The sequence below is a fragment of the Taurulus bubalis genome (assembly GCF_910589615.1).
Source record: "Taurulus bubalis genome assembly, chromosome: 14".
Taxonomy (NCBI): Eukaryota; Metazoa; Chordata; class Actinopteri; order Perciformes; family Cottidae; genus Taurulus; species Taurulus bubalis.
The window spans coordinates 7,998,960-8,021,347 of NC_136602.1; the positions used below are offsets into that span (position 1 = coordinate 7,998,960).

The 22,388-nt window shown below is 39.6% G+C and overlaps 1 protein-coding gene across 1 annotated transcript in view; it reads right to left on the reverse strand.

Annotated features, from left to right (window-relative positions):
* Positions 1-3,481: 3,481 nt before the first annotated feature.
* adss2 (adenylosuccinate synthase 2) overlaps positions 3,482-22,388 on the reverse strand; it is a gene marked incomplete at its 5' end in the record, with an annotated part of 20,829 nt that continues 1,922 nt past the window's right edge. The window contains 12 exons of the mRNA XM_079229999.1: positions 3,482-4,203; positions 4,869-5,018; positions 5,466-5,563; positions 5,911-6,035; positions 6,503-6,657; positions 8,492-8,618; positions 8,738-8,819; positions 10,098-10,205; positions 12,543-12,609; positions 12,697-12,747; positions 12,832-12,900; positions 16,281-16,383. Coding sequence (XP_079086125.1) covers positions 4,151-4,203; positions 4,869-5,018; positions 5,466-5,563; positions 5,911-6,035; positions 6,503-6,657; positions 8,492-8,618; positions 8,738-8,819; positions 10,098-10,205; positions 12,543-12,609; positions 12,697-12,747; positions 12,832-12,900; positions 16,281-16,383 — 1,188 coding nt within the window. The 3' untranslated portion in view covers positions 3,482-4,150. The remainder of the gene's footprint in view (positions 4,204-4,868; positions 5,019-5,465; positions 5,564-5,910; positions 6,036-6,502; positions 6,658-8,491; positions 8,619-8,737; positions 8,820-10,097; positions 10,206-12,542; positions 12,610-12,696; positions 12,748-12,831; positions 12,901-16,280; positions 16,384-22,388) is intronic.

Below are 22,388 nucleotides of genomic sequence, written 5' to 3' on the forward strand. Positions count from 1 at the left end.
GGGACCTCCTCGGTGTAATATGGTGAGTGCTACCTCAGTCATGGTTGAGTTACAGCAAACTTACTCTGGAGGGAGGTCAATAAGAGAGAGGTGAGGAGAGGTGAGGAGAGGATTGAGCTATGGTGAAGAAAAAAGGCAGGCAATGATGTATTGTGTTCTCTTATGTTCCGTAGCCTACTTTATAACAACGCATTCAGCGTATTTTATGATCCTAGGATCCTATGTACTGCACTTCTTCATTAGCTTTGGAATTTTACAACATAACTTTATAACTTCAACTGATTTAGAATTGTGGATCAATATTTGAAAGCTGAAAGGTGTTTCTGTAACTATCACGCATTATTGTGGACTATCCACAATAGTAAGAACGTGTGTGTGCGCGCGTGCGTGTGCAAGAGATATGTGCACCACACACAAATTCTCGTACACCTCCATGATATCAAGTAATGTTGACTAAAAGCCTAACCAAAAAAACAATAACAAAAAAAGCAAAGTTACCTGTATGGCTAGATAACGATGGAAAAATATATTCTCTCACGTAACTGAGGGAATATATCTTTATTTCGTTTTACTAATTAATGAAATATTGAGAAAGCATTCAGATCATTTACTTTACTAGCAAGTAGCAACTTAATAATACGTCATTACAAAAAAAACATGATCACATATGAATGCCTGAGTAGCGTTTCAGGCGAACTTAAATAATAATGGTGGACAACCCGTGTGTGCATTATTACACGTTGTTATGAATAGGCTCGCTCGAGATGAGCCAGTTCTGCGCAGAATCGATCGGCGTTGATCGGCGCGCAATGCATGACGGTTAGATTTGTGTCTGACAGCAAACACCACGTGTTGTAGAAAATCCTTATTTTATGTGTAGTTGGAATACTTAACCCTGGATTATTGACTATTAGTCTCATGTTTGATCTAAAAACATTTATTGTGTGGTTGTTAATACAAAATACAGTATTTATACAACACACATCAAAACTACTAGTAATGTATTTCACAGGCAGACATCAAAAGACCAAAGGATGAAGCTACACACTCATTTCTACATAAATATATATTTATAAACACATATAATAAAGTAAACAAAAGTTCGGAACTAACAGGAAGTACTTTTTTATGTGACTTCCTGTGTATACTTTGAAGGCAGCTGACAACTGTCCGACTTGATTGCAGTTTTTTGACAACGCCTCCTGCTGCGGCCGCCTGCTCTCGTCTGGATTCCAGGCGAGGCGCAGCTCTAACGAACGAGCCTATTAGCAACGAGCGCTAGTGTTGCTATGGGAGTGTATCTGATCATTGACTCTCTAAAAGTAATGTTTAAGTCAATTCAAAACATTTCTAAACTAATATTTTACTTAGTGAGCAGACGTTGGACAGTTGAAAGACGGTAGCCGAGCTACCGTTATTTCAACCGTTTTCCATGCTAGCTTGTCAGAGTAAGTTGGTTAGATATTAGCTAACATAGTTGGTCAAATGAATTGGTTCATTATAACTCATTAAAACGTTGAATGGTACATGTTTACCATATTGTACATTTCACACTTCATTCTGTAACCTGAGGCATAGCTACAGATGCTGGAAGATTGTTTGTAGCTAACGTTTAACGACACATGGTTAACTTAGTTATGTTAACTAATAATTAAAACGACATTTAGCTATAAAGGCAAGAAGTTTAAGCTTAGTTTAACACCATTAAATCAGCTGAAAATGTAATATGATAATTTGTATCAATTTTAAGTGGCATTTTATTGGAATGTTAGGTAAAAACTATACAGGTTAGGATACAATTCCGTTACTTACCAGAGAAGAAGAGTTGATGAGTTGGATCAATGCGCTCGATGCCCCTCATAAGTGTGTCCGCTTGTAAATGGTTCACAGAAATCCGTTTGGGTTCAACTCACCTTTAAATTAACTGAGCTGACCTTGACAACTAGCCTTAGTTATTGCCTGAAAAGCTCAAATGTTGGTTTGAAAGTCAATGAGCATTAGTTTCAGAGCTAATATTCTGAATACCAGTTGACGATTGTGACGGCCAATGACATTGCAGCATTTATTAAAGCAGCCCAAGGGACAGTCTGGACAGTGAAGAAAAGGGGGGGAGGATGCATATTCAAAGATAAATATGAATTAAGAACAGTGAATCCCACTTTTCTTATTTCTGATTATCATTGGATTGTAGTGGCATGACTGTCTCTACCTTTAGTTCTTTCATGTTGCTGTTACGCACCCCTCCACTTTACTCTCCGCCCAGTCTTGACAGATCCATCAGCTTCATCAACTCATCATTCTATCAACCTCATCAGCATCACCACCACCAAGTCTGGACTCCACGGGAGATTTATCTTGTTGCTGATTGGGCCAGACGGCCCTCAATTACAAATCTCCCTGTAGAGTCCAAGCGCCAAAGACTCTGAGACTTTATCATCACATATCATCTGTTAACAATATACAATTATCCTTTCTTTATTCGACTGGTCTCTCCTGAATGAACTATGTTTACACGTCTTGTGAAGTACTACTGCAAATGTGAAAATCAAAATGTTTAAAGCCTTTTAGGGCTCCGGAGAGATCTGCACAAAGTCTGATAAAAAAATGTTTTTAATCCACTGTGAGTCCGACAGTGTTATAGGCAGTGGTGGAACAAGTATTCAGAACCTTTACTTGAATACAAGTATCTGCAAAATGCTAAATGCTAAATGTTAAATATTGTGCTAATTTTAACTACCAGTGCTCAGAATAACACTTCAGTTTCTCAGAAACATTGTCAAGGCAGGTGTCACGCAGGTACAGTGTTCATTATTTGCATAAACTACTCCAAACACCACAAAGGTAGCTATTTAAGGTTTTGTAAATGCTGTGCACGAACACTCCGAAGTCATAGTAACGAGAGGTTTTCTTTGAAGGCAGCATCAGACACTGTTTTTCTAAACCATTTTATTGTTTAAAACCTGCTTTTTTTTTTCTCAAGACAAAATGCAACCCACAACTTTTTTAAATCCTTATTTGTCCTTTCCTTATAGATGTGTATTATAACAATGGCAGAATACTGGACAAAAAAAAAGGGAAAGATGACCAACTTGATTATTCAGTATTTATCCATCCATACTTACACTTTTCTTTGGGTAAAGGTTACCGTTGCCTTCTTCTATACTTTAACACAATTATTATTATTAACACATTTTATTTGAAAGTGCAAAGAAATCGATCAGATAAATAATCACAAGATTGCGAGTGTAAAATGTGTCGTTGTACTGAATTGAATAGCTATACCAGTTTTATCTCATGTCATCTCATCTCCATTGTTCATGGAAAACTCCCCTTCTAAAATGAAAACAGTACGATGTGTGTCAACATTTCATCAACAGCGCTCAATGGAAGCAGTCGCTAGCGACAAGAAAGCAAATCTTTTGGTTGAATGACAAGGAGGAGTCTTTGTTTGATGAAAAAAAACACAAAAAGACACGTCAAAAATATTAAAGGATCCCTTTATCGTGCCAGGATGTGTTGCACACCTGGCAGAATAAAACATAAAGCAGGTGTAGTCCAAAGCATCTAAAATGCAGAGGTTCAAACTGATTTACACCAGACTGGCACAGCGCATAGATGAACAAAAACACACTGGAACAGTTTGACCAACCAAACATCTGTGGACAGTTCCTCCCTCGTGTGTTTGTGTGCATGTCGAGTCCATTCCCTCGGGTCCGCTTTCAGACCTGATGGCAGCTGGTGTTGCACGTCTAAAATAAAAGGCTACGATATACAAATTAAAACAATTTAAAAAGAGGGAACTGTTATCTTAAAAGTTTAAAACTGTTAAAAATCCAGATGGCGATGCTGGGAGGTCAGTCTGTGTGGAGTCTGATCCAGAGAGGCTCGGTCTGTAACATGGGTCAGTCCGAAGATACAGTGTTAAAGCATTAAGAGCAGACATGGACATCATGTCTCTGTCGGAGAGTTGAGTAGGTAGGGTGTGTGTGTATGTGTGTGTGTGTGTGTGTGTGTGTGTGTGTGTGTGTGTATGTGTGTGTATGTGTGTGAGAGTCTGTGTGGTGGGGGAGAGAGGTGGGGAGGGGAAGAAGAGGGGTACAGTTGATTCGCTGATGTGCATCCTCTTTGCTTGGGTTTCTCCTCCCTTCGTCTAGAACAGCTGTATCATGGACTCCCGAGACTTGCCCACTCCAATCCACTTGACTGAGGAAACAGAGAAGCAGAGGTGGGTGTTAAAGAAAAGAAAACGAAAGAAAGAAACATGCACTTTATTAATCCCCTTGGGGGAATTCTTCTCTGCATTTGACCCATCCCTGGATGGGGGGCGGTGGGCGGCGCTGTGGGGCAGCTGGGGGTTGGGTGTCTTGCTCAGGGACGCTTCGACATGTGAGCTGTGGGGGGACTGGGGATCGAGCCGGCTGCCTTGTGGTTGCGGGACGACCACTCATCCCCCTGAGCTACAGCCGCCCCCGACGGGGTTGACAGTCTATGAGTGCAGCAGACCATTTGACGTAGTTTGCTTTGTGGTCCAGCAGATGGCGGTCTGAAATTCACCATCAGCCTGAATTGTTGCACGCCAGATTGATTTGTCACACAACAGTGAAGCAAGTGAGTGTGCAAGTATTCTGGGTTCAACGCCATAGAGGTCAGAATTACCAACAAAACCGCATGAAAATATCACACATAATATCCGTTGGTTCTCAAACTCAGAATGTGAGTTTCCTTTAGTTTAGTTGTACTTATTTAGTTTTGTATTTAGTTTTTTGATCAGGTCAGACAGGTAATATCATATAATCTAAATCTCTAATGTATTCTATCAATGTGTGTGTGTGTGTGTGTGTGTGTGTGTGTGTGTGTGGTGGTCGTACCAGGCACTCCCACTTGGTGCTCAATGTAGCGAACATATTTCTGGGCGTTCTCAGGCAGATCGTCAAAGTTTCTCGTAGCCGAGGTGTTGCTGTTCCAGCCCGGCAGCGTGTCATACTGGACCTCCACATGCTGCAACACCTCCTGATTGGCTGGCACAAAATCAATGAGAAGAGGGTGGGGTGGGTAATCTCACACCATTAGCTTCACAGAAGACCACAATCAAACGGCTAGAACAACAGATCAATACGTTTCTGCCCTCTATAAATAACAGCGTAGACTGGAAGAAGAATCGAGAGGTTTGACAATTGCATCATCTCCACTTTTTTTTTTTTTACTGATGACGTCTCCGTCCCAACACATCGTTTTACTTTGCAAGACACTCTTAAGGTTAAGGTTGTCTTTATATTCAAATATTTTGCATTCTGTGAGACTGATCACACGTGTTAGCTTGACGCTGCTGTAAACCATCTTATCTCCCTGAACCCGAGCAACAATTGGAGAAAATAGGAAAGAACATGTGCTGGATTTTTTTAAAATATTAATAATAATTACATGTATTAACACTTATACAAGTACTCATTCACACACTGGCTCACCTGGAAAGTGAGGTATAGTTTGCTTGTCGACTTTGTACGCTATGCCCACTTTGATCTCTGTGAGCACGTCAAGTATGTCAAGTTTTGTGAGCGCTAAACTGGGGTCACACAGAGGACAGGAAGGTTATGAGACTGAATACATCGGTCACTCTGTCAACCAACTAAATGTTTATTATGAGAACAAACTGGTTTCCTCTGGGGACTGGCAGTTTACTTTAAAATAAGTGAATAAAACGACAAAAACAACTGAAAAAAAGACCTTCTGTTTCTCTGTTTTTGTAAACTTGGATGCAAAAGCTGCATATACCTCGGTGCCTCTACAAATATAGTCATATGTATTACAAATATCTCACCTTGCTCATCTTCCCCTCTCATGATGTTCTACTAAATGCTGTCTACATAAACACTTGAGGTAAACTTTGACAGACAAACACGTAAAACTCACGCGGTGAAGCCATTAATCATGTGTGCATATTTGATAAGCACCAGATCCAGCCAACCACATCGTCTCTTCCTGCCTGTGGTCACGCCCACTTCCTTCCCTCGAGTCTGAAGTAGCTCTCCGATTTCCTAATGACAACAAGAGAAGACAGTCCATCGGTTTCAAGTCTTTGCTGCTTGCCGACTCGTGATTGTTTTTTTGTTAACGTCTAAAGTACTTCATATCGTTCTCCAGAACTTGAGTGGTGGTTGTTTTTAGTCACAGATTTATTTACATAAAAAAATAAAGCTCACTACATCTGGTTATTGGTAGCAGTGCAGCAAAACCTCCTGTAGATGATGCCGTTAAACAAACAAAGTTACTCCCCCACTTTTTATTGTACATATCAAGTCCTTACACCTTGTTCTACCACATGAACATGTTAACAGTGGATGAAGAACACTTTTTTCCACAAAATGAATTACGTGTGAGGTTGTAGGTTTAAGTAACCCGACTTAGTTGTCAACCCAGTGCTTTTTTCCTGCGTCTGTCTTTGTAGCAAAAAGACTATTTGCATATTGATGGGTGGTATGAGTTCATGCGTGTGTCCTCTTACGTTGCTCTGCTCTGAAGGGAAGGCCCCGATGCCCACTCTGGTGGTGTACGCCTTGACGACCCCGTAAACGTTCCCAACGTTTTGAGGTGGCATGCCGAGACCCGTGCACACGCCGCCCACAGTGCAGTTAGACGATGTCACAAAAGGGTACGTCCCTGTAATGACAGCAGGAGTGAAGACTGATCACACTTTTCATTTACACTGCAGGTGAAACAGAGCAGAGGTTTTCAAATCTGACATTGTGGGCCCTCACAAGATCACCCCCGTCAGCCTCATCTCCCCATGTCAATGTGACATTCACTGCCTTTGTAATAAATAATAATAAAGACAAACATTCTCTTAGCTTTGTAACTGCAGTTCCCATACGGCTTTTGGGGATGATTTTTAACCTATATTTGTTTACATTTTGTCATTTGGTATTAGCAGTTCCCGTTTACAATGTACATGTACAAACAAATATCACCGGAGTGCTTTGATACTGAAGAAAACTTGTAAATCACAGTGAATCTAAAACTGTGTATCATGTATTTGTAGAGTCAGTAGAGTATTGACTTTAAGAAGAAGTCAATATTTTGACACAAATTGGTTCAATTCAAGTTGAATTGATGGGTGACACCTTGCACGGTAGCCCCTACCATCAGTGTGTGAATGACATGTAGTTTTAAAATGATTTGAGTGTTCAGAAGACTTGAGAGGCGCGACACAAATACTCTCAAGTCTTCTGACCACTCAAAGCATTTTAACACTACATTACATGATAATTTAACTGCCTGAAAAGACAGACAGACATCGCACATCTGACACTTTAACTCATCGTTCTTTAGTCCAAACATACCTGAGGATGTCCCTGAGGTGATAAACCACTAGGGCTGGGCGATATGGCAAACATGTTCTATTCCGATGTTCTTCATTTCATGTCTTGTCTACATAATGCAGCATGTGACATAGCATATATTCTGGTAGTTCAATAAATAAATAAAGAGTCTATATGAAATAAGCCTACTTTTGTTTACAAAATAGTATTTTCTCATCGGGATTTGATTCCATTGAAAGACAATAAATTATCATATTTTCAATCATCGCCCAGCTCTATAAAACACTCACAGACTGAAACAGATATATATATTTATTAAAAAAAAAGGTGTGCTGAAGAAAACTGCTGTGATAAAAGCAAACAAGGCTTTGAGTTTCCTCGTCTTGATGCAGAGTGCTTCCCACATGCAGTGTCCTGTCAAAGTGCTCTTTGGCCAAACACTGACTTCCTGCAAGCGGCCAGATTTCTAACAAATCTTAAATCGGAGTTTTGCGAACACGTAGGCTTGATGTCAAATTATACAAATTAAGTTGAAGCTTGATGTCACTGTGATATTTTTGTCACATTTTATAATCAAGTATAGATATGGCCCGTCAGAGAGAGAGCTTGTTTGCCTATTACTGGGCAGGACACTGTGCCCCGGTACCACCAGTTAGTACGAGCATGGTGTGTTGATAACAACCAGCGGCGTCACCGCTCTCAATAATCACAGGTCTGCTGCTGCTCCTTATCTGAAAGCAACAACACAATCATCACGCTTTCATCCACCTCTTGAGAGTATCTCTGGATCTCTTGAACAATAACTCTGTGATCGATTGACTGACAGACTGCTGATACAGATGCCTTCGTGCTCATGCAGTCAGGTGGCATAATGTGGTTGAGCGTGCACGTCAAGCCTGGATGCCAGAGCAGTTAGTAAACTTACCATCATCCCTAGTCTGAGCTCCGAGCAGGCTTTTGTAAGGAGCATCACAAAGCTTAAGCGTTTCAGGGCAACATCACTGGGTCACTGCAGATGCACCGGACAGCGCTTGGTAATTAGAAACTACATTTATTTTTCAGAGGAAAGGTTTAGCACAAAGAATAATGAAAAAATATACAGAAGTTAAGAGCAAGTCGGGCTTAATTGTGGTGCACGTGCACGCTCGCACATGAACACACAGTGATGTACTGACCGAAGTCGATGTCCAGTAAAGCTGCGTTGGCTCCTTCCACCAGGATATTCTTCGGAGGACCGTGAAGAGCCTCGTACATGAAGTGCACTCCGTCTCTCACCATGGGCTTGATCCGCTCTACATAGTTCTTAAAAAAATAAAAAATAAAAAATAAAAAATAAAAAATAAAAATCACACAGCATGTTACTGCAAAGAGGACAAAATTATTGCAGAAATATCCCCACCCCCCATTTTAATCTTAACTACCTTTAATTTGATAAGCTCTCCCTCTATGTCAATCTCCAGAGTGGGGTACATGGACTTGTACTGCTTGGCCAAAAGGTTATACCTGCAAAAAGCATAATGGACAAGTTTTGATTAATTTCCGACAGAGCTGGTTTGAATCTAAACACAGGAGGTTCATAAACAACATAGCTTGTCATTTTTAATATGCATTAAAGATGAATTGCCCCTCATCAACCATTAGTATGTACCAATAATGGAAACATCTTTTTTTTTTTATTATATACATAAGTAGGGTTTGGTTTGACCCCCATAGTTCCTCCTGAGTCATCAAAAAGAGAATATATGTGGGGGAGCAGGAACTAAACCCCAGGAACCCCATTTGGGCCCCGTTCAGACCGACATTAGCTCTCCTCGGTCATTTGAATGAGTCCAGTGCAGTCAAGCAAAGGGCTCCGGCAAAAAGAAAGTAGAACCTGACTCAACTTTTGTTGGACCACAATGTGACGTCTCCTGGCCTTTGAATTACTTTGTAACGTGAAGACAGTATTTCTACGCTGTACCTCCCAAGGTTAGCGACAAAAGACAAAGTAGTTGTTGGAGTGACATTCTTCCAGAGTTGTAAAATCCAATCTCACAGTATAACAGACTGCAGAGCAGTGTTTTGGTGTTTGATAAGCCTTAAAACTCTTGGATCTGTTTCTCAAGTTGGACTTCCTGGATTGCATTCAATGAACACCACCACTAGAACACCACCGACGCAACCCCCTTGTGTTGTTTTAGCGCAGGGCTGGGTCACCCGCTTAGACCCGTGTTCTTCCAGATTAAAATGCAGGTGGAGTTCCTGAAACGGTGCCTGAGATTGAAACGGCAGAATCAATAACTTCTTAAAACCCATTTTTATAGAATTTCTTTTAAGTGATGTCATCCTTTTATGTCCTTTTATGCAGTTATTTTGTTCTACTGGCTTTGTTTGTATATTTTATTTATTTGTTTGTTTTCTATTCCATTTGCTCTTTTTGGTTATATGTTTGGTTTCATTGTATTCATTGACTTTATGGTATGGTCCTTTTTGTTTACTGGTATTTAAGTTATGTCTATTCTTTGATGCTCTGTAGAGCACTTTGTCAACTTTGTTTTTAAATGTGCTATATAAATAAAGTTATTATTAATATTATTATAAGTTATTATAATAACACTGAAGCTGGTTCTGTGTGGGTGAAAATATCTCGGTTCAAGGAAAACATGAAATAATTACATTACTCACAGACTCATTGCCCAATAGTCTTTGGAGAGCATTGACCTTGACACCCTGAGTAAATGAACTAATACAGATTTCATCAAAAAAAACAGATGAAAACATAATCCCGTTCTATTGACAGACCTTTCAGAGAACTGAGTGAAGTCAGCCAACAGGTCACATATCCTGAGACCGCTACGTGCTGCCTTGGCTGAGTACACTGGACCAATCCCCTTCTTTGTTGTCCCAAGGCTGGGCAGGACCAAAAGAGGGGGGAGGGAGAGAACAGAAGTATCATAAGCATGTGATCTCATTCCACAATTTAGACCCAGTAAGTTGAAAATGAGGGAATCTTACATCGAGAATGTGACCGTTAAAGAGAAGATAATTTCAGATAAAACACACAGAGTATAATAGTGGACAAGAGACGTGTAAATGAAGATCATAGATAAGTGAATCAGGCAGCTGTTAAACCGTATTTGAAAAGTCCAATGCTGATACTTAACACTCTTATGACTCAAATTTGACAACCATGCATCCAAACTATAATGAAAATAAAGCGATTGTTTCACATCAGCTGGAGCTCAATAACCTTCCAAAATGGTACTTATGTATTGAATGATCATGTGTTACGTTAGCAGATTGTTAATATTTATGGTCAATGCATAATCATTTTACTGTTGTAGAATAAAGTAGCATGAACGGTAAATTAACCTTAAAGTTGTTGTAATTGAGCAAACATCCTTACACCACTGCTTGTTGATGCTTATATTTAAAATACTCATTACAAACAAAAACAAAATAACCAATACCTAATACATTTTTAATTTCAAAAGTGGCAACAAAAACAAACCAAAAAATTTTGTCATTAGACTTTGTCACAGAAAAGATGGATCCACACACACGCATCATGTGCAGACTAAAATATATTCAGTGTATCTTCAATAAATGATGTCCGTTGCAGTAAAGCGACATATTCTACATTGTTAATGCGTTTTCACTCAACAAATTCTACAACTGCTTCTGTTTGTGAAGATGTTTTACATAGAAACAAACACAAGTTGGTTTCAACCGTTTCTTCTTATTTTGAGTTTGTCGTTTGTTTTTAGCATCTTATTTAAACTAAAAGAGACTGCACGTTTCTCCTTTGTGTTTCTAGTTTTAAGAAACCAGATAGCAATCTGCTGAAAGCTTATAATGGCCATGCCATTAAGATACCCTTGTGAACATGAACACACACACACGCACACGCACACGCTGGGTGTTTGGGGCTTTGGTGGCTGAGCTAGTGAAGACAGCCCAGCTTTGAACAGGAACACACTGAACACACTGGATCTCTCTTGAGCTTAAATATTGTCAATGCACCACAGACTCAGCTTAACATTCCTCACATACGTCGGTGTGGTTTGAATGCCCGGGCTAATTTATTATTAGAATGCAGCCTTTTTCTAAAGGGTGTGGAATATAACATGAATACCTGAGTTTACTTTGTGAAATACTTGTGTCTTTGTGAAGAGACTAAACGTACACCCCTCAACAGGAAGCTGCTGATTTATTGACGAAGCGGTGCTCCTCTCATCCCGTCACACTGTTCATAAACTCCACCTGCTGCAGGGCTGCTACACCCTCCTGCCTGGAGGCGTCCTCACAGACGAACAGTGGTGACATTTCTTCACATATGGAAAGTGATAAAAGTATGTGCAAATTAATAAAGATGGTAAATTAGACCTTTGTACCATCTTCATTAAAAATGTATAATATTATGAATATGGTCAAATGTACCTACAGGGATCAATATTGTTTGTTTCTACTAAGGCTGTTAACTTTTTGTTAATTATTCAAATGAATGTCACAGAATAGTGATATACAGTATACATGGTGCTCAATTTAGATGGATAAATGGCTGTAAACCAGCAGCAGATGTCTTTTGTAAAGAGTGGTGTTTAGTGGTGCATTATTAAACTCAGACAAACATCTTTCCACAATTAAAAATGCTGTAATTGGTCACTACTGGTGTTTTTTTAACCCGTTTCGTAATCGGTAAAAAAGAACTGTGGGCAGTGGAAGCTTTTAACACAGCACTGACATATCGTCATCTTTTAAGTTGATGTGGGGAATTTGTTAAACCATTCACGGAGCAGGATAAGCATTTATTTCTATATAATATGTCCAATATTTATTCTCTAGCTCCGTTTTTGGTCTCCACCAACTCCTGAGGGAAATATCTGGCTCTTTAGATGCTAAATGTTGCACTAATGCTGAGCATCACATTTAACAACAAAATAAGGAGATGTGTATGTTAATTGTGCACTCTCAGTTTAGAATATGTGGAACAGTTTTGTTGTAGTAAGGCTCTGCATCAACAATAAAGACTTATCTCTAAAATAATCTAGATGACAGGGGCATCACCTCACTAAAAGAGAGATAAGTATGACTCCCCATTGAAAGTAATAGTTTAACAATAGTGATCTTTGTATCAAGATCAATGAGTCAACTTGTTTCTCAGAATGGTGCGACAACTGATCTGATCTTTCCCGCCATGTGTGTGAATATTGTGTGCAGAATTTTTTTAAGCAACCAGTTTCTTACTTCCTGCCTGCTTGTTCTTGTCTTTGCTGTTCCTGAACACCATCAACCGCTTGGTGGAAGTCAAACACTGCAGAGGAGGAAGAGAGGGCTCACACATCCACACACAATTGTGCATGCACACATACATTCAAACATTCACACAGAGAGGACTTACCAATATGTGCTCTGTCTGAGATGACCAACCTTTTCTCCCACTCATGAAGACCTAAACACACCCAAATACACTTTGAGTCTTTACATGTTAAAGCAGCTTCTTGTTCTGTTACTGAATGTGTTTAAAACCACTCACCTTTCCCTTTGCGTTCATTCTTCTCTGCCTCCTCAAACAGGCCTGGCAGGTGGATCACGACACCGTTGCCTGAGGTAAAAAAAGAAGAGAAAAAGGTGATAAAACTTTTACTATTTGTATCTCATTCACCCGTTCACACAAAAGAGCTGCCACAGAAGTTCCCTGCTCAAGAACTATTTGACACAAGACCAGGAGTGAGTGAGTGTGAGTGTGAGTGTGAGTGTGTGTGTGCCGTCACCCTTATGACTAAAAGACGACCCGCTCTAACTCCAGAGCCACACCACAGCTGCCGTTTAAGATTACAGTCTCTGATAGAGCAGAACCGGACAGAGTTTGATGGATGTGTGCAAATATACACCTGTTCATATAAATTCATGATGACTTTTCTTGGGCATGAAGCATGCATCAACTCAAATAGATGTACACGTCTACATGCAACCTCTCCTCGTGGGTTATTCACACAAATCAAGGAGTTATGAACAATATTATCAAAGAATGATTTTTCCTGAAACCCTTTTTAGAAGAAGTAAAATTGTCAGTGGAAGACGTAAGAAGTTTCTTTATACCTAACCCATATTATCGTGCATCAATTCTCACATTGAATTATCAACCAGTCCTATTTGCCGTCCTCTAACAAACTACATAACAAGTCTTAAATATGTTGTTTGCATGCATAAACACAAACCAAAGCTTTGACAGTAAATGGGCCTCATGCAACAACATTCCTGTATTCTCATCGTTAACCTCTCTTACTTTGTGAGGTTTGCTCACACGAGTGTTTCAAGTCGGATTCACCAAACTGGAAAAACTACATGGAATAGCTTCACAAAAAGAGACTTAATAGTAAAAGACAGAATAATTTCACATGGTGGAGCTTTGAGTCCTGAATCACGGACACAACCATAACAAGTTGAGCAGCTTCAGTTCAGTGGAATTCGAGGGAGTACAGCTGCACTGTGACAGATGATAACGAGAGAAAAAACTGATATGAGAGACGGTCAAGAGACACACTATCAATGCAACAGAGTAAATACTAGACAGTGTATTATTAAATTGTTGAAGTACAGAGGAGCATAACATGGAAATATATATGTTAATATAAGACAAGTACTTCAAAATTACAGGACTTAAGTACAGGTGAATGTACTTCATGAGATTTCATCACTGCATCTCGCATTGTGTTTAAGTGCAATAAACATTCATGAGTGTTGTTGCTAAAGTCTAAAAGGCTCCTTTAATCTTTTATCTGAAGTCCAATTATAAAGTTCCATCTAAGCTAGAGTTAATGTGTGTCATTGTAAAAGAAGCCCCAGGTGTGAACCGCCTAACTGTGATGTTAAGTGATGTATTTCTGACAGAGCTAGTCAAAAGAATTCAAACAGATGGCTCTAATTATATCTTTAATTGGGTTACATTAACTGGAGGTATGGTAATTACTTTGAACAAATTAAATGGAAGAAATGTAGAAAAGGGCTAAAAACAACAACAACATTTCGTGACACTGTAAGAATACATGTGAGAGATAAAAAGCATTTGCATTTGCTCCCAGTGCTGCAGGCCATGCATGTGGTTTTAAATACAATTAATCTATTTAATTACACAGGAAGCGGAGAATGATGGTGTAACAAAACGGCAACATGTTTTCCACTCTGGGCAATTATAGATAATTAGAGTTTGTCTGTCCTTCTGTGCAACTGTGTGGGACAGCAACACCAATAATACTAAATGCTTTGCTGTTGTTGCAAGATAAATCTTTGCAAAATGACAAGATGTCAAAAAAACTGACTAGAGCTCAAGCTAAGACAGCAGCTAAAATAGAGCTACATTTGAGGTTAACGTTTTGCTTATTTTTTAGTATATTAACAAAACACTGGTCAGATTTCGGCCAAGTTATCGATTGCTTTATGAAAACTGAATACAGCACACTGACCGAGTAAATTCAGACAGCTGTTGGTCCCAACAATCACATTGGCTCATTGTCTGTTTTATGCATTATTTAGCATGATTTTACATAAGAACAACACAGCCACGCTAAGGGTTATGTGACACATGCTGGTGCTAAAACAGGAAGACACGCTAAGATACAATCCACAGTTGATTACCACTGGCTGACACATTTATCAAACTTGCCCGGAAAAACACCAAGTGTAGTAGAATAAAAAACATCTTTCTTTAATATATGCCACCAGCAGATAGTCTTTGGTGTGCATTCACCGGACGTCTCGGGTAATGTTTGGCATATTCACAACCTTAGTTTTGCATGGTAGCATGATAACATTACTGCCATACATTAGTGATAAACCAAAGTATGGGACCATTGAACTGAAATGTATGACAGTCTTGCTGTTAAGATATTTCAGTCTGGGCCGAAAGTTCTGGACAGAACAAGATTGCAGCCATAATACCATGCCACGAGCATGGCTGTAACTACCACATGCTTAAAAAACAGCATCATCAAGAAAGAGATCGTAAATATCTACATTTCCAATTTGGTATACATTCAGTGTAAAATAATCTTAACGCAGTTTTTACTGGAGTGAGAGGAAAATGACAAACATGAATGACGAACCAGCCGGCTGTCCATTTATAAATAATCATAACACATCTACAGAGAAAAAAAAAAAGATCACCTCAGCTCAGTCGGTGCATTTTACAGTTTTTCACTCCGGGAAAGGTCAATCTGTAGAGCTTGAATTAGCTGAGAGAGTATGTGCCCTCAGGGAGTGGACAGGGTTGAAGTACAGCTGGGCACTTTCGGGTAAAAGCTTCCACCAAATCAAATGTATTGTTATGAAAATGCTGTAGTGTCAACCACTGATGTTAATGGTTGAATTTTGACAAGAACCGCTCAAGTGAAGAAAAAAATTAACACGGCTGCATAGTAATGTTTTTGTAATATTTGTCCTATTTCTCTTGGTGGGACAAAGGCAAACCGCTCTGAAACAGTGTCTTCCCGTCTTCCTGAGTGTTTGAGCCAATAGAGAAGCATTAACGTGTCATATATCCAATAAGTAAAAGCATAAAAGTGATTAAGCATTGACAGACCACACGGCTGCATGTTAAAGTGCAGATGTGTGTGTGTGTGAGTCCAAAGCTAGAAATAAAGATACCATTAGCTAATGAAGTTACTGCAGATGAGTGAATGTGATGCAGTCTGGCTCTGAGTCAAGCTGATCACACTCACCGTCGCAGTCGGCAAAATGGAGGCCATTCCTGCTGGCGATGACGAGCGCCGGGCTAAAAGGAGTCTCGATCGATTCATCAAGAAAATAGCGAGGAAAGATGGCCTTGGAATGAGCGTCTGTGCGTAATTGCATATGAGAAAATGTTGTGTGTGTGTGTGTGTGTGCGCGTGTGTTAGCCGCTCCAGTGAGTGTGCGTAGATGTCACAAATGTCACACAAAAAAGTGTGAATTTAAAGTGTTTCTGCATCTGTGTCCACTACACACCAATGAAGGCGGTGACCTTGGGGTTGATGATGCCGCTGGGGAGGAGGTGAAAGTCGTACTCCACCGAGTCCACCACCACCGTGTGTCCTGCGTTGTTGCCGCCCTGCAGAGAGGAGACAGACAGCGGTGAGGAGAGACAAACAGAAACATACACAGAGAGAGGCCTAATGGAGGCTCTGCAACTTTGTTTGGTAGAGATGGAAGGCAGGCTGAATAGTTTGGCGAGCAGCAATAAGCATTGTACATAAACCACCGGCCGCTGTCTGTTAGTGTGCTACTCTGTTTCTTAGAGACTCCTGCTCACTATTCACTCAGAACTCAAAAGGTCTCACTGAAGTGTAAACTTACAGACAAACGTGTCTGTTAAGGGCAAATAAAAAGCATTGTGGTTACCACAGATTACACGTTATGTAAATAATATACACCCACATGTATGTTCTGTCAAGACTTGCTGCTTCCACCTCCGACATCATAACACAAACACGTTCACAGTGTCAAACGCCAACCACACAGCCACTTGCTGCCATTATCCTCCAACAGAGGACATGTTGCTGCATGAACAGCGTGTTGTTGTAAAACCAGGGCTGGGCAATATGGCCAAGATCTTCCTCACAATATAGGTAATTTCACATATTGACTTTGTAAACTCTTGTGTGAAATATATATTTGACAAAATAAAAGTATGGAGTGTTTTCGCTTTTTAATTTAGTGCATTTAGTTAATTTACTTTAGTTCAAAATGAACACAACAGTGTCAAATTAAATGACAAAAGATATTTTGTTAAATCACATTAAACTGACAAAACCACAATTTAAGTATGTGCTTGATATTATTAATTAAGACGTTGTTATCGTGCATCAAAGACAAAACCAAACACAGACCAAAGCGTTGCCAGTAAATGGGCCTCATGTTACAATATTCCTGTATTCTCATCGTAAACGTCTCTTACTTTGTGAGGTTTGCTCACACGAGTGTTTCAAGTCGGACTCACCAAACTGGGAAAACTACATGGAAGAATCCCTAATTTCAGCCTGATCAAAGCCACCTCTCTATGAAGAGGTGCATGGGATTTCATTATTTGCATCAACATGTATCGTGAAACTCATTCATTCAAAATAAGATATTAAGATTTCAGGTAATTTTGTGTTTTTTTTACCCCGTAGATAAATGCTGACTTTCACTCCATGAATCGTGTTCGAGGCTACAAATCCTCTTTAGCTCTTTCCTGACACTGGAACAAATGTGTTCGTACGAGTGGTTCTTGCCTGAAGCCCAGTGTCAGTCAGTTTTGCCAAATGATGCACTTAAATACAAGCAGCGCCTGGTATTAGCTTTCAGGCCCACACTGCAATACCTGTGAGAGCTCAAGATAACATGAACCGACAATATTTATTTTTATTTAGCTAAAACAATTAGACATTACACTTAATTATATTTTGTTATGTAGAACCATGCACAATCATGATTCAATTATTGTTGTTGTTGTTGTTGTTGTTGTTGTTGTTGTTGTTGTTTTGGAGGAATCACATTACTGACACTCCTGCAGAGAAACCCGCCAGTCAACTTCCCAAATGCTGAACCACTCTGATTGGTTGATCAATAGGGTTTCAAACAGTGAAAGACTGTAATTAACGGTGACAATACGTGCTTGCTGGGTATTATCTGGACACCTCATACAGGCCTGCACATGATTAGGCACAGCTGCTAGTGGAGATAAAAATGCAAAAGTGTAGCCCAGAAGGAGAACAGCGAGTCCGCGGATGAGAGCGTCACAATCTGACCTGCTTGGCTCCTCTGTGCCTTACTTTTCACACTCTGAGGAGTTATACACTTACAGCTCACGGACTTACAGATGGGAAAGAAAGAAATGGTTATATTAGTAGAATAAAATAAAAAAGCATGCAAAGCGCAAAAAAAAACTACACGGGATAGATGAATAAAGTAAAGTATTGTAAGCATCTTTATTTTTTTTCTGTGCTGAAAATAAAGGCAGCTGCAGATCCATTCATGCGCTGACTACCTGAGGTGCCAATTCAACTTGGTCTGCCCTGTGACCGACCGGGACATGTTCCTAACACTGTAGCCTGTGGATGTAAATCAAGCCCAGCACGTGCTTCGACCACATGGGGTTATTCCTGGCCCCAGCAGCACCCTCAAGGTGGAGAGGGGGAACAGATGGGGGAGTAGGGAGATGCCTCTCCTTTTTAAATACTTTTACGATGCATCCCATCCCCCACAAAACATAACTCTGCTTTGCATACAGTCCTGGGATCGAACTTTCTTCCATCACGAGATACTTTTAATGCTCACCTCCTACTGTGCAGTGGTTTGTGCACCGCTATGGCAACGCAGACTATCCACCGGGTGTTTGAGATTACAATTAGAAGTCCGGAGGATTTGATTAAACAGAGGGGTGACAGGAAAGATGCTGCTAAAATACAAACAAGTTCACATAACTTCAGCTATTTTCAAGGCACAGTAGATGAAGACATACGTCAGTATATTGTTATTTTACTATGTTGGTTTATTCTGTCTGTCGTGGGAGAGGGATCCCTCCTCTGTTGCTCTTCCTAAACTCCCCCCCATTAAAAGGGTTTTTCTTTACCTGAGTAAAGCCCCTTGAGGTGAAATATTGTGCGATACAAATAGACATTCACTGAAATAAAGTGTTAAAAAAAAATACAGAGTTGATGGGTTTAGTAGGACATCTGAACGACAGGCTGATGAAACATTCTCTTCTACATCTTTTGGAATAAAGCCAGAGTTTGCTGTTGGTGTTAATGGATCAAGATGTGTTACCTGATCTGGATGTGTGACCCTGCTTTTAAAACAGGGATTCAAATGGGCCTCACACCCTTCTGCTTCGGTATGTACAACTGCAGCTAAAATGTCTGAAGTCATTAACTAATTAAATAAAATCAAGAATGAGTCAGAGTCCCACTCAGCTCGACAGAGATTTACTGCGACTATTTTTAGGAATCTGAGGCTACATATTGATGACTGTCAAAAGAATCTGCATGTTTTGAGGGTAAATATAGTTTTATTATAAAGTGTATGTTCTTGCATTAACTGAAAACAAGTTCCTTAACTTTTTTATTGATAAGGTAAAGGCTATTAGGTCCAGTATTCATCCTGGGATTTGTTCCTCCAACTCTAGCTCCTCTCATTCTCAAAATGCTCTGGACTCTTTTCCAGACTTTCCACCTACAAGACTTGATGGACTAATGCATCATCTTGCCCTCTGGATGTTTTACTGTCCTCTCTATTTCTGATCTATCCATTGTTAGTTCCTTATTGTCTACAGGAAATGTCCCCTCCTATTTTAAGCATGCCACTATCCAGCCTATATTAAAGAAAACTAACGTAGATCCTGCTTTGCCCAAGAATAACAGGCCCATATCAAAACTGCCTTTTCTATCCAAAAGTTGGAGACGGTTGTGGCCAACCAACTTACTTTTGCATTGGAGACGCACAATAGGTACGTCAAGTTCCAGTAAAGGTTTTGGAAACAGCACTCGAGTGAAACCGCTCTCCTGAGGGTTTTTAATGATATGCCGATGTCTTCTGATGCACGTGATTGCTCTGTGTTAGTACTTCTCGACCTCAGTTCTGTGAAAAGCACTATATAAATTAATTTTACAATACGTATCTGTCACTTTTAATTAATCCTCTTAAGTGTTGAAAGAGCTTGTGCATATGACCTCTATTGACCAAAACCTTCAGTGAAAGAGCTTAAAAGACAATAGTCTCTGTTTGCCAAGTTAGCAAAGTCAAGGTTTCAGTAAACATCTCTGTAGCAACAGCGTTGAGTGCATTGAATCTGCGTGTGGCATAACTGAAACCATATATCCCAATGACACAAATAGTGCGTCTCCTCTCATGTGTATGCACGAGAACACTAACTAAACCCACAGTGTAACTATGACAGTTGCTCCTACAAACAGAACATGTACAGAGTTTAACTTGATAAACCTGTTTGACACGTTTCAAGAATTGTTCTTATCTAGGAGCAGAGTCAGGCAATAATTAAACTTAAAATCAGTTTAAAAAAGTGTTTTTCTCATTTCACAAGACTAACCTCTGAGTGTATTTTATTCAATAATGTACTTCAGTAAACCACAGAGAACATACTAACTTTTACAGATGACGGCTGGAAAATAGTGCCCCAACTCTGCTTCATTCTCCAGCTGTTGATTATTTTGTTTATTTATGTATTTACATTTTACCGGTATGCAATACAGGCAAGTCTAAATGTTTCTATTTTTCTTGCGCACTGCCACATCTCACAAGCTGCCGTTACTCTTTTCTGCTCTCTCCATATTAGATTCTCTGGGCGATACATAATCATACTGCGTAGCGGCAGCGTTAGTGCACCTCGCAAGCCTCATGAACATAAAGCCGATATAGAGAGCATCTGGACGAGCCGACACACGGCACGGGGAGAGAACGAAGGTGCTGTAATTTACAGATATGTTCACGTCCTTTTTGTAGAAAAATGTGTTTGATTGTTCATCATAACTTTTTTGTTTGTGAACAATTACAATGAAATGTGATTTAAAAGTTTTCTGAACCGCTCTGTTGATTTACAGAATAGGATTTTATGGGGAAAACATTGTCTGTTATCCATGGTAACAATAATGGTAAAAAGTTACCTGAAATTGCTTAGTTTAAATTAAAAAACATTCAAACTTGCAGTTTTGCTTTAACAGTAAATTGATTAATTGTTCGACTTATCGATTATGCTCTTCAATGTTCTGATTAATATCATATTGATTCAACACTAGCGGAGAACCCCGTACTTAAGAGAACTGCTCATACAGTAATAAATGCAACAAACTTAATTATTTTGTGACTGTTAATTACTTTTTCAATTCAATGGATAGCTCATCAACATGGTACATGTTGAGTTGTACCTCATTCTGCAAGATCATTACCCATTCATAATTTTCATCTGTGGCTAGAATAAACAACAAATATATATATTTTTTTGTGAAAACAAAAAACAGAACTACTGATATCTTCTTTTCTGTTTTTGTGAAAACAGCGCTGGTTTCAAATGATCATTATTATTATTATTATTATTATTAGCTGTGACCTTTAACACAGCAGCAGCATGTGCTAACTTTGTTTTAGATTATTAAAACAGTACGGCCAAACACAACTTTTAATTGAGTATGTTGGAGCCCCAAAGGAAGGTAATGAGTAAATATGATAGTCCACAATAATGACTGCTGACTCCTCTGCACTCAGTCTTCAGGGATGTGTTTTGATGGCATCACGTCCCCTCAGCTACACACACCCTATTTTCCAACTGTGAATTCAAGGAACTCAGAAGTCTGGACTGTAAAGAACACCGAGCAAGACTGCTGTCAAAGCTTATTTTATAAAAAGATCAACACTATTGACTCCAGCGGCCCCCAATAAACACACACACACCACAAGATGTATGGAGGGGACGCTGTGCAGGGCGTTCGCCGGAAAGCGGTTTATTTTTTACACGTCTCCTTCCTCGACAGGACTGTAGGAACAAAGAAGCTGCAAGGCTCCGAAGAATCCTTGTTATGTCGACTTGTTATCAACAGAGATAGCTAATAGTCGACAGAGTTAGCACAAGCAGCCAAAAGATTGTCTGTATTGAAGGCTGAGGAAATGGTGTCAAGTATGTAGTTACGATATTAGCTTATCGTAGATATGTCGGTATCAGTGTATGGGTCAGCCAATAAGTTAAAAATGTCAAAGATAATTAAGAAACTGTCTCAATAGAATAGTTTGTCCACCAAAGAGCACTGACTAAATAAAAAATGTCCTGCTCAGATTGCTTCTTGGCAAATTCCAAAACAATAATATTGACAGTGCAATATTAATATTCAGCAAGCAGCAACAACAGTCGTTTGCTGCTATATTGCTGCATGCTGAAATCTATTCAATAATAACAAAAATATGCACTTTGCATTGCTGTGCTGACACACACAGTCAATGTCGATTCAGGCAACAACACAACAAGATGACATTTTCAATGTGTAACTTAAAAGTGCAAGCTCCGACATTGGGAGCATTTGGCAAGCAGCCGCTCTAACAGCAAAACAGTGGTTTAAATACAGCTGCTTT